The sequence below is a fragment of the Canis lupus genome, chromosome 15, assembly GCF_011100685.1.
Source record: "Canis lupus familiaris isolate Mischka breed German Shepherd chromosome 15, alternate assembly UU_Cfam_GSD_1.0, whole genome shotgun sequence".
Classification (NCBI taxonomy): Eukaryota; Metazoa; Chordata; class Mammalia; order Carnivora; family Canidae; genus Canis; species Canis lupus.
Genome location: NC_049236.1, coordinates 26,906,253 through 26,923,174, shown reverse-complemented (window position 1 = coordinate 26,923,174; position 16,922 = coordinate 26,906,253). Strand labels below are relative to the sequence as shown.

General features: G+C 30.7%; 1 protein-coding gene across 18 annotated transcripts in view; it reads right to left on the bottom strand.

The window, feature by feature from the left end:
- LRRIQ1 (leucine rich repeats and IQ motif containing 1) overlaps window positions 1-16,922 on the bottom strand; it is a 214,825-nt gene that overhangs the window by 158,659 nt on the left and 39,244 nt on the right. For all 18 annotated transcript variants that reach the window (XR_005370433.1, XR_005370432.1, XR_005370429.1 and 15 more), the window contains 3 exons: window positions 8,844-9,037; window positions 7,931-8,058; window positions 2,474-2,547 (listed from right to left, as the gene is read on the bottom strand). Coding sequence is in view for 10 of the 18 variants with exons in the window: in XM_038558582.1 (XP_038414510.1) it covers window positions 2,474-2,547; window positions 7,931-8,058; window positions 8,844-9,037 (396 nt within the window). In the remaining 8 variants the exon portion in view is untranslated. The remainder of the gene's footprint in view (window positions 1-2,473; window positions 2,548-7,930; window positions 8,059-8,843; window positions 9,038-16,922) is intronic.

Below are 16,922 nucleotides of genomic sequence, written 5' to 3'. Positions count from 1 at the left end.
AGGGAGATACAACTCAAAATCACAACAGGAAATCACTTCACATCCATTAAAATAGCTATTATAAAAAAAAGTCAAGAAATAATAAGTATGGGCAAGGATGTGGAGAGAAGGCAACCCTCTCACACAGTTGGTGGGAATGTAAACTGGCACAGCCACTATGGAAAACAGTATGGAGGTTTTTCAAAAAATTAAAAATAGAGCAACCTTATGATCTAGCAATTCCACTTCAGGATAATTTATTTAAAGAAAGAAACCTCACTGACTTGAAAAGATGTATGCACCTCCATATTAACTCATTAAGTATTATTTACAATAGCAAAGATATGGATACAACCTATCCATTCTCAACCTGATGTGAGAATGGATAAAATAACCATGGTATTTAGATATATAATGGAATATTATGTAGCCATAAAAAGGAATGAAACCTTGCCATTTGTGACAACATGGATGGATCTCAAGGGCATTATGCTAAGTGGAATAAGTCAGAAAAATATAAATGCTATATGATCTCTCTCATGTGTGGGGTGTAAAATAAAAACAAAAACAAAAAACAAGCCCAGAGCTTAGATGAAATGTTTGTTTAAATAAATTGGAAAAAAACACACAATCCTTTGCAAGATTTATGTTTATCATGTAAATGCCCGTCTAACTCTAGAAGCAAAAGGTAACATTTTAGCACCAAATAGAACTACTTAGAGACTAACATGAGTCTATAGGATTAGAATTTGGAAGAAAAGTTCTAGTTCTAGTTAACATTGTATGTCCTCAGTTATATAGGAATTACCACAGATTCTTGCAACCAGAGAACCTTTGAACTAAAAGTACTCTGTCTCCTTTGCTATGGTACTTGAACTATCTACCTATACTCTCTGGAACTGTGCTATGTATATAACTGTACAGATCTGTTTGAGAGATTTCTTGTTTTGGTTGTTTCAAAGTTTTCCCAATGATCTGCTAACAGAGCACATGATCTGTTAAGCAGATCATAAAGGTGCCCTTGGTAATATGGCTGTTTTTGTTTTCTAATATATTTTCTCATTTTCAAAAATACTACCTCCATCACTTGAGTTGACTGTTGCCTCTTGGAAACTAATTTTGTCCAGAGATAAAAGCAAAGGCCTTGAGGAAAAATGTATTTGGGACCTAGCAGCCTGATCTGTGAAGACCAGGAGGCCAAGGCAACTGCCAGGGAATAATAGGAAGGAGATGCAGATATAACAGAAGCCAAGATCAGAGAGGAATCTGTTATTCAAATGCTTGTGTATGCACTGAATATCTCTAGGGTGCATTGACCAGCTAGTAACTTTGGCTGCTGCTGGGGAAACAAGGCTAAGGACACTTTTTTCTCCTTTCTCCTGAATTCCTTTTTGAACCTTTAGAATCTTGATCCATGTGCTGCTTTCCCAAAATTTTCAATTAAATGCACCATCTCATAAAACTTACTAAACATATAAAGAAATAGGAAAGTATGATCTATCATTTAGATTAGTTAATAGAGAAAACATGTTAATAGAAACTCATCCCAAAGTAAGTCAAAGGTAAATCAAATATTTTGACAGACACCAAATAATTCAATGATGAAAAAAAACTTGTTCAACAAATGCTGCTGGAATAACTGGATATCCATATTAAAATCTGAACTCATCCTCTACTTCATGCCATTCACAAAAAATAATTTGATATAGGCCATTGACAGACCTAAAGGTAAAAACTAAAAGTACAAAATTTCTCTAAGAAAAAAAAATTTTCTCTAAGAACCAAGAAAATATATAAAATCATCTTCTCAAATTAAAAGGTGGAAAAATATTACACAGGACACAGAACAAAACTATTAAAAATAATAAATTTCATCAAAATTTAAACTTCCACTCATCTGAAAATACCATTAATAAAATTCATGGTTAAAGAAAAGACCGGGAGAAAATATCACAAAAAATTACATCCAGAACATATAAAGAACTTATACATATCAATAAGAAAAAGGAAAATAACTGATAAAAATGGTAAGACATTTGAATAGACACAAAAGAATGTACAAAAATCATCAATAAATAAGAATGTAAAAAGGCTTAATATCATCATTCATGAGAGAAATGTAAACTAAAACCACAATGAGATAATGCAAATGAAATATTAAACATTCTCCAGATACTAAACATCCTCTAGAATCCTCCCTATCTTAGAAGGAAAGAGACATTCTTATCAAAAGTATAGGAAGTAGAAGGCAAGAGAAATATATACCAACTTGCAAAAAAAATTACACGTTGCATTATTTGCTTCTAATTCTGTCTTATGACAATTTCTTAGGCCTACAGGGAATTTTTTCCTCCTCTACCTCTTATTGTATAGATAATGTTATTTGTAAGTACCATTAATACATCTATCCAAAACAACTCTCTAACACATTTGGTAAAGACATTCAAAACCCCATTATATACTTTAAAAAAATTATATATTGTTCTAAACTTACCAGAAAGACAATTGTTGCTGACATCTAGTTTTTCCAAGGAAACAAAATGAAAAAGTGGTATGATTTTTGTCAAGCTGAAACAAAGAAATAAAATTCATAAAAATTTTAAATTGGAATGTTCTTATTATTGATGTAATTATGTAATAATGTATTTCTATAATTCAAATATATGGTGACATGAAATCAAATATAGTTATAGATACAGTTGTATGTGTATAAAATATAATATTAACAGTACTAATTAAAAATGTAGTAATTATAAAATTCCAAGTATTTATTCTATAATGGAAGATTTATATTCATTTCTAAAGAAAAACTGCCATGGATTGTCAATTTCAATGACAAATATAACAGAGTTTAATATGTACTTGCTTTTGCTATTTAAATAGAAATAAGGGGATTTTTTTTGTTGTTATTGTTTTTGTTTTGTTTTGGTGTAAGGTCAAATTTACAGAGAATTTATATTATCTACATAATTTTTCCTGGCTCAAACACATAACTTAAACCATTAAGAGGTAAAAATATAAAAAAAAATTTTCACTTCTGACAGCACAACAAATTAGAGTTACTAGTTTTGTTTTTAATTAAAACATTGTTTTTGTTTTCCAGATTGAAAGTATTATAAGTATTCTAACTATCCAAAGTTACACTAAGAATATTTCTTTTTTTTTTTTAATTTTTTATTTATTTATGATAGTCACAGAGAGAGAGAGAGAGAGGCACAGAGACATAGGCAGAGGGAGAAGCAGGCTCCATGCACCGGGAGCCTGATGTGGGATTCGATCCCGGGTTTCCAGGATCGCGCCCTGGGCCAAAGGCAGGCGCCAAACCGCTGCGCCACCCAGGGATCCCACACTAAGAATATTTCTAAGTTTGAAATATGCTTCTAAGGAACATAATAATAGAACATTATAAATATACAAAATAAGCTTAAGTTTGGCAAAATTATGTAATATTTAAAATTAATACATATTATTAATGCTTACATATTCAAATGAAATTTCCTCCTGCTCTTAAAAGTTTCTATTATTTTCTAAGATATAATTGTTGTTAAGGACTCCAAAACAAGCATGGGATATAAGTGATATTCAAAATAGTCACATCATTGGAAACAAAACCCATGAAGGGAAAATTAATTTAGTTTGATTTGCATTTCCAACTAAGACAAATCTACACTTATTCTGTAATATAATATCATATTACCATAGCTATTTGGAAATGAAAATTAAACCAGCTCTTCCAAATCTTTAAACAACAACAGAAAAATTCCTTTGCTTCAAATATGATCTCATTACAAACACAAATCTCCTGAACCAAACCCCCCTATAAATGTTGGAAATCCACACAGTTCAAAATATGCCTCAACTAACAGAATATTTCTAGTACAAAAGAAAAAAAAAAGGCATGCATTTATTTCTATTTCTTTTGCTTTCTTGTTTTTTATACTGTCCTTCCAGTTGTCCTGGCACACATTTTTACATCTTTATTTCTACCATCTCCCTGTCATGAAAAAAAAAAATCTATTATTCTAGGGTCAGACGCTTATAGAATAATACTGTGACTGGGAAGCCTCATGGGGTTTGGCACAAAACTAACCCTTGTCCTAACCTTGACTCCTTTCTTGTACTATCCTGTTCTGCATTAGCAGAGAGACAGAAGATACTACAGATGAAAAAACAGACTAAATAATGAGGCTGGAAATAGTTCTGACTGTAGCTAAACCTAAATACAATAGTATTACTTATATCAAACCTACACAACACGACTTCTTAAATATAATTCCTAGGATGAAAAAAAATCCAAAGTAATAAAGGAAAAAGTAATAAAATATTGGCCATTGCATTTATATATACTTCATTATCTGTACATACATTCCTAAATAGTAAAATTTACTGAAATATTTAATGTACACTGAGAGGGAAGGAAGGAAGGAAGGAAGGAAGGAAGGAAGGAAGGAAGGAAGGAAGGAAGGAAGGAAGGAAGGAAGGAAGGAAGGAAGGAAAACTTAAAACTTTGTTGATGCCTAATTAATGGATTCAAGTTCTAGTTTGATGATTTTCTTACTCAGGCATGTTTTGGATCATTATTATTATTACAAATAGAAATTTAAGTTCTTTAATATAATTCTAATAAATATATTTATCAACAAGAAAATTCTTGTTTTGTAGCTTTAACTAATTTATAATTCTAAATCTTTGTCCTTCTACTAAAAGGATTTGAAAGATAAACGGACGAGTGTTCCCATTTTTTCAGACTCTTTCATATTTTTAAAAAGTAAGTTACATGGCAAAGTATAGGTAACATATACGTTATATGAAGGCATCCAGTAAAATAACCAATGACATCTTAGAATTAAAAATAAAATAATTTTTTCTCAAAAATTATGCAAGCAAAGAAATATTTGGCTCGACAGAATATTTTTATAATATTAAAATTTTATCTTTTCAGATAACCATGCTTTTAGAATCATTTTTTTTTCTTTTTAAAAAAATTTAATTAAGAAAACTGGCTATTCATTCACCTTTATGACTATTCATTAGGATGGTAGAAACCTAATAGTACAATTCTTTTTTTAAACCTCTAGAACTTTTCCTTTTACTGACATTCTGTGTATATTTTTTCCAAGAAAATTCAAACCAGAAAGACAAAGGACATTAGTGAAAACCTAATACCATTTGACCTTGTCACATTAGCCCTGGGCATAAAAAAGATATAAATTTCAAAGACGACAAAAAGCAAATGATTTGTACAATGAGCAGCCAATGGGTAATAGTTTCCACTTTCTGCTCCTACTTAGAGTCTCACTAGAAGTAGAAAGACATGAGCCGAGAGTCTTCCAGTTAGGACTCCACTGAATCAAACTTAAAACAGTCATATGTCCTAATGAAAATTTAAAACAGAAGTCAAGATGAAACATGTATTTCAAACAATTGTACTAAGTATCATTCTTTATTGTATTTCATTTGTTGGAGAAAAAAAACATATGGACACATAATTTCTTCCTTGTGGTGAAAATATTTATCAAAAATTAAAAGAAAAATATATATAATTTAAAAGACATACCAATCACAAATCCAAATATCACATTTATAAAACCCTTCTGAGGCCTGCAAAATGTATTGACATTTATCCTCCTTTTGGATCACCACTGGAATCCCATCAAATAGGAAAGATAGGTAGGTATTAGTATTCCTTTTACACAGAGGAAAAAAAAAAAAAAAGAACAGGCTTGGGTAGTAAGAAGAGAGTTGCTCAAGGTCAACTGATAGGTAAATTGTAGGCTCAGAATTCATACCCAGATGTGCTGATCCTGAGTTTTACCAAAACTGATATAGTTCTGAAAAAGTCAATGTACATGTAAAAGCTTAATGTAAGATAGATAATTCCTATAGTTAATGGAAGTAGCCTATTATGAAAAATTCTAAGGATTTTATACTATGATTTTAGGAAATAATTTTATTATTCTCTATGTCCATTTCTATCAATTGCATTTCCCTGATATCCTTCGGTCTTTCCCTTTTGTTCTTTCAGAAATGATAGAAGGTTAATGTGCAAGAACTTTGAGAGATTGCAAAGAATACATTCAAATATAAGTGACAGTATTATTAAAAAGTAAAAAAAGCATGCATTATATAACAAAGTACTTTTTTATACAGTTAAGTTCAAAAGATTATTTTATTCTTGAGGGTTTTAAAAATAATTTTTAGAAAAGATTTATTGCTTTATTTGGAAGAGCAAGAGAGTGGACAGGGTAGGGAAAGGGGCAGAGGGAGAGAGAGGCTCTAGCAGACTCTGTGCTGAGCAAGGAGCCCCATGCAGGCTCCTCGGTTGATCTCAAGATACTGAGATAACAACCTGAGCTGAAACCAAGAGTTGGATGCTTAACCAATTGCACTAACAAGGCACCCCTTCTTAAGAGTTTTTTTTTTTTTAATGATGAGGACATATATTACTCAGTTCTATGTCCCCCAAAATAGCAAACACCATCTCAACATTCAAATTTTATAAGGTTAAGCAAACAAATTTATAAATAAGGATTATTTGGATTAAGCACTCCAATTATTATCATCAAACCTAACAAATGTCTAGTAATCTAGTATATAATTCCTAGTCATATCAGATTGATATGGAAAATAAGTTATACCAGATTGATAGGGCAAAAGTCCATCAGTTAGTATTAATTTTAACTTTTAAAAGTGGATGATTTCTTTGATAGTTTAAATTGTCCAAAGAAATTAAAGGCATTATTTCTCAAAAAATGTTATTGACTTGAATATTTTCTAATCTCTTTTAATGTTATTTTGCTCATTAATGTGGTTTGAGATCCACTTCCATAAAACGTATGAGGTATGTCAATTACTGAGTGATTTATTGCATATGCACAAAGCACAGCTGAGCATTCTATTGACATTGTGTTTCTTACCTGGAAAATATTGTGAGAAGATCTACCAAGTTTGTAGATGCCCCAAATGATTTAAACAGTGTTATCTGATAGAACTTGCTCTATAATAAATGCCACTTTAAAACCAAATCAACTTTCATGTATTAGATCTGATTAAAATAATTTGAGGGAATTTTTGAACACAGATTCAGTTTTTGCTTTGTCAAATGCTGGAATAGTTTTAACAGGTGGAAGTGAAATCATTTGGGACATATACACTCAAAGGATCAGCACCATTGTGCAGAGAATGTGAAAAAATGTTATGGTTCTTTCAGGAAAAAATATATATTAAAACTGGGTTGTACTTGTTCACTTGTTCTGCAAGAGTTGTGTAACTCAAAAAAAGTAATTTCTTGTTAAACGTGGTTTCTTTCCTCTACTCAATGTGCCTTTGATGAACAAATTAATCATATTAAAGTGAATAGGTCTCAATGAAATATTAAGCAGAGGGAGGCATACACATATTGTGCTCCTGTTTTGGTTTTAGACAGTTATTCTCTGCAAAGATCCAGATGTTTGGTGGTTTCAAATGGATCTTCTGTGTCAGGTACCCATCTCGATTTAATGTTAAGGTATTTTTTTAAGTGTTACTTTATATCCTTAGGGAAATCAAATTTAAATCAATCTTAACAGTTACAAAAAGACATGCAAGTTGAGAGCAGATTAAAAATCATTCTTCCAGGACTTAATAAGTACCACTTGAGAGAATGAGACATCCTTCTGAATTAAATTAACTTCCTCCTGCATTTTCTAAGGACTATATTCTTTACAAATATAAACAAATCTGCTCTAGGAGATTTCTACAAGTATGTCTTTGAGAAGAAACAAAACGGGTAGTATAAGTAACAATTAAAATGCTACTAAAAAAGTTAAATTTCTAATTTATATACTAATTTGTGATGCACTTTCACTGTATTGCTGGTAAAAATTAACATTTCTACGTGTTATAAACATCATGCATTTACTTTAAGCAATCATTCAATGCATTTAGTGCTTATGATGCAGTTTGTTTTTACCTGTTTTGAGAGAGAGTCAGGTTTTGTAGTAAAGGCAACCAATATGAAGAAAGCTCTTCCACGGTTGAAATGCTGTTATCATCCAAGTGCAATTCTCTTAGTAGGACATGATTCTCCAAGGATGGAAGCTATATTTAAATTTGGGTCATTAGCTTATATTTAGTAAACTATTTTTCTCATTCAATAAAATTTAAAAGCATAAAATCTAAAACTAACAAGAGGTATATTCTGTTAAACTACATAAGTCAAAGTATAATGAGAATTTTAGTATCAATAAAATTTCTAAGAATTAAATTCACAATTAGAAATTTTTAAATAAAAGTTACTTTATGATAAATTTTATTTATTTATTTATTTATTTATTTATTTATTTATTTATTTATTTATATTTATTTATTTATTTATGATAGTCACACACAGAGAGAGAGGCAGAGACATAGACAGAGGGAGAAGCAGGCTCCATGCACCGGGAGCCTGACGTGGGATTCGATCCTGGATCTCCAGGATCGCGCCCTGGGCCAAAGGCAGCTGCTAAACCGCTGCACCACCCAGGGATCCCTATGATAAATTTTATTTATTTATTTATTTTTTTTCCTATGATAAATTTTAACTAGAATTTCATAACCGATACATTCGGCCCCACTTATATACTGAAATATAACTGAAAAGTTATGATATATTTTAGTGTTCTGAAAAACTTAGGTTAAATTAGATTTCTTTACAAAATATTCTATGTTGAATATTTTTTAAATAGAAGTATGTAACAGTTTTAAGTAAACTGGAAATCACATATAGATGGCAAGCAAAAACAAAGAAAAATTAATCAAAATTGCTTTTAAAATGTGCAGTTGATTTTTCTATCAAAAGAAAAATGCTGCATTAATCACAGAAGCCAATAATTCAAATAAATTACCTCAGTTAGATAATTTCCCTGTAACTTCAGCACTTGAAGCAATCCACAGTTTTCAATACCTTCAACTTTAGTAAGATGATTATGTGAGCAATCCAGGTATACAATGGTAGGAGTATCACAAAGACCTTTTGTACTAATTAGCCGATTGTGGTCCACAATTAGTTGCTGAAGATTTTTCAAAGATTCTAAACCACCTGGAAGAAAAATTTTCCAAAATCACTAGTATCATACATTCTTCCAGATACTAAAAATTCTGAAAAATTGCACTTTTATATCTCCCAATATTTCTAATCACAAGTGAAGATTTAGCCCATATTCCTGTGAAATTTTGTGTAAGTATAAAATGTATTATTTTTTAATTTGTATATACAAGATATTTTGTTGAGTGACATTGTTATATACCAATTGAAAACTGAACAAAATACTAAAAGTATTTGGGCATTGAATGTTTTATTTTCAAATGACAAGGAACAAGGGAGGGCTTGTGGGATTTTTTTTTTTTTTTGTATTTGTATTTGTATTTGTTTTTAAAAATCATTCTCAACTCAGTTTCAGAGTTTTTGAAGTTTGAATCCTTAGGTTTGAATATTTAACACTGGAATGCCATTTTCCTACCACTGAGATAGCTATCTTGGATTCCCATGTGAAGTAGGTGCAACCATATCAACAACAATGAAATATCAGCATATTCTTCAGGTATTTCAAGATTGTCACAAGTATCCTTTTTGCCCAGATAAAGTTAAAACAAATATGATACTATTTAAAAAATAACAGAGGAATCTTAGACAATAGCTCCACACTCATAAGGAAAACACTGAGAAGGCTGTTCAGATAAGCCATCAGGAATTAGCACTGGGAAGAAATGCTGAGGAAGTCTGTTAATGTTTCATGGAAGATATTAAAAATCTAGAAAATGTTACTTGGACTGAATATTGGACTAGGTATTAGATATGATCTCTCTAGGTACCATCCTATTATATGAAATAGGCAGTTGTAAAAAATAGAAATATGATTTAAGGTCTAAAGTAAGTATTGGTAAGCAGAATGTCTTCAGTAAGTATTGTACATATGGGAGTCATTGAGGCTAGACCTTGGAGAAAGAATAAAGCTTCATTGTGATTTTCTTGTCAAGCCCCAAAATATTTCATTCAATTAAATATTGGAATAGACATGAGTTTTTTGACCAAAAAAAGGTTATTTGATAATAAACTGAAAGATAATCTTGAAAGAAATGTAATTATGTATAAAAATAATATCTGGAACTTATGTAGTAAATTTATCCTGGAGAAATTTAAAGCATTAACTCAAGGTTTGCTCTTGTGATTATATATTGTAATTTATAGAAGGAAAGGGCACACAGGCTGCTTGTATCAAAATGGAGAAATAAAATAAGATTCCCATGAAAATTTAATTCCACATCACATTTTAAAATGTAGATAATGTAATAGAATTGAGTGTATTATACAAATATTTCATAGAGGTATATTTAAAGAAAAACTGTATTTCAAAATTGCAGTGTTTCTAATAGTTTGAGTCAAAAAACAACATTATGGATGATTATTTCTTATAAAAAGGAACACATTTTTATGCTAAAGAGTAAATTTTCTTCTAATGATAAATTATATATTATCTAGGAAAACAAGGGCAAATCGTAGAAGACCCACAGAAGAAGAAAGAGACTTAAATTTAAATTTAGGCAGTAGTTTTAGATTTTTATTTTATTTTTTAAAAATATTTTATTTATTCATGAGAAACACAGAAAAAGAGGCAGAGACATAGGCAGAGGGAGAAGCAGGCTCCATGCAGGGAGCCCAATGCGGGACTCGATCCCAGGACCCCAGGATCACCCTCTGAGCCGAAGGCAGACATTCAACTGCTGAGCCACTCAGGCATCCTATTTTTACATTTTTAAGTTCTTATCTAGGATTAATGTAGTAGTATTTTCCTGTAATGTAAAATAGCAAGTATAACTTAGAAAACATTGTCATCTGATATTGAGTGAATTGTTCTGCCTTATAAGATAGTTGACTATGTTTAAATAATAGGCCAATTATACAACATGAATTCTAAGGTGTTAAAATAGTATTTACATATAATAATAAATATATATTAGCTAAAATGTAATTTAAAGATTGCTGAAAAAGAAAATATTTTGGAATTTAATATGTCTTATGATCATACCTAATGAACATCAATTAGCCCATTGAAGCAGTTTAAAGGCCTTCAAGGCAGAAGGAAATGCTAATGAAAATTTGTAGTTGTGTAAAATAAAATGTCCTTTTTCAAATATTTAAACATCTTAAGCAATCTACTTCCATAAGCTTAATATTTTTAAAAGTCATGAACATTGCCTTTAAGTTTTTCAGAGCTATTCAGAAATAGAATCTTCTATTAACTCATTTAGAGTTGGGAATGCATTTGTGAAACTTCTCAAAGGTCACGAAGAAGAGAAACAAGAATGAAACATCAAGTCACACACTGAGGAAAGCTAAAGGATTTGGCATAAGAAGCTCAAAGAAAATAGCAGATAAAGCAGCAGAGCAATTGGGAGAGAACAAGAGGAAAAGGCAGGCAAACAATTCTGTGACGATGGCAGTGGTTAGTAAAAATAAAATAAAGCAATTTACATTTTACAATTACCAAAGGCATTTTTATTTACACTAAATTATATATGGCCAACAGAGTGCCAAGACATATGAAGAGGCCACTGCCTTAGCAGTCATGAAGTAGCTGAAGACTTTTGTTAGAGGCAACACACAGGATGGAGGCCACAGTTCAGTAGAAGTGGGGACAAGGGATGTAGACTACATTTTAAATATTTGATTATGGAGAGAAGATCCTCTACAGTCCTTAAAATGGCCCACAAAACTCTATCTTGAACTCATCCTCTACTACTGTCCCCTTCTCTTAGTTCATCCTAGCATGTTAACCTCATTGCTGTCCCTCAGATATGCCACACACACACTTCTACTTTAGGGCAGTCTGTCTATGTAAAATCCAGTAGCAGTGTGTGACATGTTAGGCTAGGAAGAATTAAGGAAACCTTATCAGCTAATTTCAAATATTAAGACACCATTATTTTCAGCCAATATACAGAGAAGGTATAATTACTTTACTCAACAGGTTTCAATTCGGTAGAATTACCATGATTTCAAGTCTCGGATATTGAAGAATATTTGACAAAGCATTTCTTCTTCTAGGAATCCATTACATAATAAAACACATAACTCTAAAATAAAATGTAGAGAGATTCCTTTCTGTATTATTTAAAACAAAGAAATGGAGACAAATTAAATATCAGTAAGGGACTAGTTAAATTATGAGCATCTATAAAATGAACACACATAATCTTTAATATGAAGTAGTCTGACATTGAGGGATGTTCATAATCTATTACTGTGTATAAAACCTAATTTATATACATAGGCTTTTAGCTATTGAGAGAGTCCGAATACAAATCTACACATCTATAATTGTATTGTATAGAACAAAATCTTGTTTGATTCATAAAGAACTGTAAACAGTAGTCACTCTTACAAAATAAGAAAGAGAAGGGGTAAACAGGATGTTTTATTGCTAATATTATATAACTCTATTTAAAAAATTAAATGAGAATGTGCTTCTTGCATAATATATATTTAAAAACAATCTATTTTGAAAAAAATCAGAACAAGTTTTGAATACAAGTGCTATTTTGTATTTTATCCTGACTACCACCACTACCAACAATGATTGTTGACCTGAAGAAAAACTTGGGAAAACCTGATACTGCTATTCATCAAAAGGGTTTGTTATACAGTCAAAGCAAAGGAACTCTCTAAAGAGATAAGAGATTAGACGGCATATCTCTTAGGTTTTAAGAAGAAAGTTTTAAAGGAAATTCAGTGAAATAGTAAACAGAGACGGTAAAATCTCTAAAACACTGACCTAAATATAAAAGTGAGGGAGAATGTGCATTTATATATATATATATTAATTTATTTATATTTATATATAAATTTATATATATAAATTTTATATACATATATAAAATATATACATATATACATACATATATAAAATTTATATATATATAAAATGGACGTCTGGGTGGCTCAGCGGTTGAGCATCTGCGTTTGGCTCAGGGCATGATCCCAGGATCCAGGATCGAGTCCCACATCGGGTTCCCTGCAGGGAGCCTGCTTCTCCCTCTGCCTATGTCTCTACCTCTGTGTTTCTCATGAATAAATAAAATTTTAAAAAAAAATAAATATATAAATTAAAATTATATATAAAATTAAATATAATCTAAAATATATATTATATAATCTAAAAATTAGCTTAATGACAAAAAAAGGCATTCAAAAAATAATTGGAACTGAGGGCTGTCAACAAATGAATGAGCTTGGAAGTATATCTTTCAGACTCATTGAGCCTTGAGATGATAATAGTCCTGGTTGACAGCTTGACTGCAACCTCTTAAGAGATCCTGAGGCACAACCACCCAGTTAAGCCACTCCCAGATTCCTGATCCACAGATAATATTTAAAAAATAAATGTTTGTGGTTTTAAACTGCTGTTTTAGGGTACTAGCTTCACAACAATATATAACTAATACAGTAAGGATTCTATTCTGAGGAAAATATGAGAAAGAAAAAAAATGCTGAAAATGTTTGGGGCTATAGAAGGATATTCAAAGAAATCTAATGTAACAAGAATTCAAAGATATTAAAACAACAGATGTGGGTAAACAAATGGACCAAAATAACACCATGACAGAACTAATAAATAATTTAGAAACAACATTGTACAGAACAGAGAGTTGAAGTTTTAATTGCTCACAGAAAGATCATCACACTGAGAATAAAATATGAAGAAAGCCAAAAATAAAGACATAGATTAAATTAATTAAATGATAATAGACATGAAAGATAAACTCAATCAAAATATGGATCATCCATGACAAATAGACTCAAATAGATTCCAAAACAAATTTATGTGGATTTATTGACTATTAGATGTTTCTTGGTTGAGTTACTGATCAAGAACAAGGAAAATGGTACTCAGGTATCCACACAGAACTCAGTCATGAGGAGAGAAAATCAAATTAGCCTCTAACTTGCAATAGCAGCAGACAATATCATGTATACAGTCAAGCAATGTCACAAAAGTACCAAGTGAAAGTGTTACCTAAAAATAGAATGCACAGCTTTATTCTCATTCAAGAAGGCAACTGACAGATATTCTCAAAAGTGAAAGAATTCAGGGATTACAGGGTCCATCTTCCTTTGAAAAATAAGATTAAAAAGAGCTAATGAACTAGGTAATCCAGACAAGCAGAGGATAAAAGGAACAGTTGTAAAAAGGAACTGGTACTGACCCCTTGTCATATAGAGCTAATGCCACTAAAGGATATAGACACAGAGTCATAAATCCTGTTGTGAATAATAAAAATGGTGAGGGGAAAAGAAGACTGGAACAAGTATAAATATTCTAATTTATTTTATTTTCTTAAGGGGGACTTACTATTGTCTAAAATACATGAAATCAAAAGCACATGTTTTATAATTTACTAAACAACAAAGAAGATATAACGGACAAAACCGGAAGGGGGAGATGGAAGTGTAAATGAGATAATTTTATCATGTCTAGCCAGGAAGCTAGAGGAAGCCAGTCTAAAATTTTGAAGTGAAAACATTTTCATGTAATCTCTTGCTCTATTGTTCAACAATGCTTTTGAGTTTTTAAGTATGTCCCATCTTAGTAAACTGTTTGTAGAAAAATGGACTGAAAAGGAATATTCCCAGCCAGTAATTCACATAGGGATGATTTTTTTATTCATAAAATTATTTTATATATATATTAATATATTTCAACAATTGCTTACTTCATAAATTATGGTACTTTTCAAAAATTCAAATTTGTGTTCAACTTCAGTAGTGGTTAAAGTTATATCTGCGTCATCTCAAAAGCAGCACTACAATGTTAACTGTTTCTTTAATATTAATATAAATTACATGTCTAGAGCTCATCTCTTTATGTGTACTATAATAATGACAGGTATTATTAAACTTTTTCTAGTGCTTAAATAAACTTTGCTTAATTAATTACCTAAACTTTTTTAAATTAAACTTTACCCCAAGTACACTTATTTATTTAGGAAAAGTAAGCATGATTGGCTGAAGAGTTACCATGTTCACTTCAAGTGATTTCTATTTTGATTACTTTATCCTTTCATATAAATGCCTCCTCTGTATAGAAGGACATTTTGTTCACCTTTTGATATTAGTTATTCCTCAAAGATTTTTGGATTTCTATGTAGATGTGAATTATGTTTATTATAGTTTTATTTTCCTAATAGTGGCATAGTGAAAAAAAATTTTGTAATTTTTTGAAATAAGAGGCATAGAGTATCCTATATATTAACATATATAAGTCATTTATATTCTCATTTCTACTAAAAATATCAAAAATCTATTTTTTCAAAAATAGCTTGACTTGTAATATAAATTCATCAGAGACTCATTCTACTAGTTTTGGCCCTGTGTTATGTTGTGTCCACATGGAAATAGAAAAATAATATAGACAGAATCTCTGCTCAAATATCTCTTACTTGGTCAATTCAACTACAACTTTTTAAAAATTATAATGTAAAAATGCTGACTATATCATGAAGTGAATAAATTACAAAACAATATTATCATTATTATAGTAGTGATTATTTAAATGGCAGAAAGCAATCTGAAAAGACACAGCAATTATACAAGAAAATAAAGTAAAAGACATCCAAACTGGAAAAGGAAATAAAACTACCACCATTTGCAGAACACAGTATCATAGAGAGAACCCTAATGACTCTACCAAACTGTTAGAACTAACAAATAAATGAGTAAAGTTAGCAGGATACAAAATCAATATATAGAAATATGTGGCATTTCTATATACTAACAATGAAATATCAGAAAGAAAAATTAAGAAAATAATCCCATTTATACTTACATTAAAAAATAAAATAAAATACCAAAGAATAAATTTAATCAAGGAGGTGAAAGATCTATATATTAAAAACTACAGGACACTAATAAAAGGAATTGATGAAGGCACAAATAAATGGAAAAATATTCTGTACTTAGAATGTCCATGTCCAGATCAATCCACATATCCAATGCAATCCCTTAAAAATTCCAATGGCATTTTTCACAGAAATATGACAAATAATTCTAAAATTTGTATGGATCCACAAATGACCCAGAATGCAATTTCAAGAAAAAAACAAAATTGGAGACTATCACACACTATCAATTTCAAGAAAAAACAAAATTGGAGACTATCACACACTATCATACAACTCATTAGCAAAAATCCAATCTGATTAAATAAGGGGCAAAAGATCTGAATAGACATTTTTCCAAAGAATACATCAGATGGCCAACAGGCATATGAAAAGATGCTCAACATCATTAACCATTAACCATCAGGGGGATACAACTCAAAATCACAAGAGTATATCACTTCACATCTGTTAAAATAACTATTATCAGAAAGACAAAAAATAACAAGTGTTGGCAAGGATGTGGAGAGAAGAGAACCCTCTCACACAGTTGGTGGGAATGTAAACTGGCACAGCCACTATGGAAAACAGTATGGAGGTTCTTCAAAAAATTAAAAATAGAGCAACCTTGTGATCTAGCAATTACACTTCAGGATAATTTATTTAAAGAAAAAAACCCACTGACTTGAAAAGATATATGTACCTCCATGTTCATTCATTACAGCATTATTTACAATAGCAAAGATATGGATACAACCTAAGTGCCCGCTGATGAGACAATGGATAAAATAATCATGGTATTTAGATGTATAATGGAATATTATGCAGCCACAAAAAGGAATGAAACGTTGCCATTTGTGACAACATGGATGGATCTCAAGGGCATTATGTTAAATGGAATAAGTCAGAAAAAGATAAATGCCATATGATCTCTCTCATATGTGGGATCAAAAAAAAACTAAACAAACAAACCAAAACACAACTCATACATGCAGAGAACAGTTAAATGGTTATCAGAGAGAAAGGAGGTGGGAGGGCAAATTGGGTAA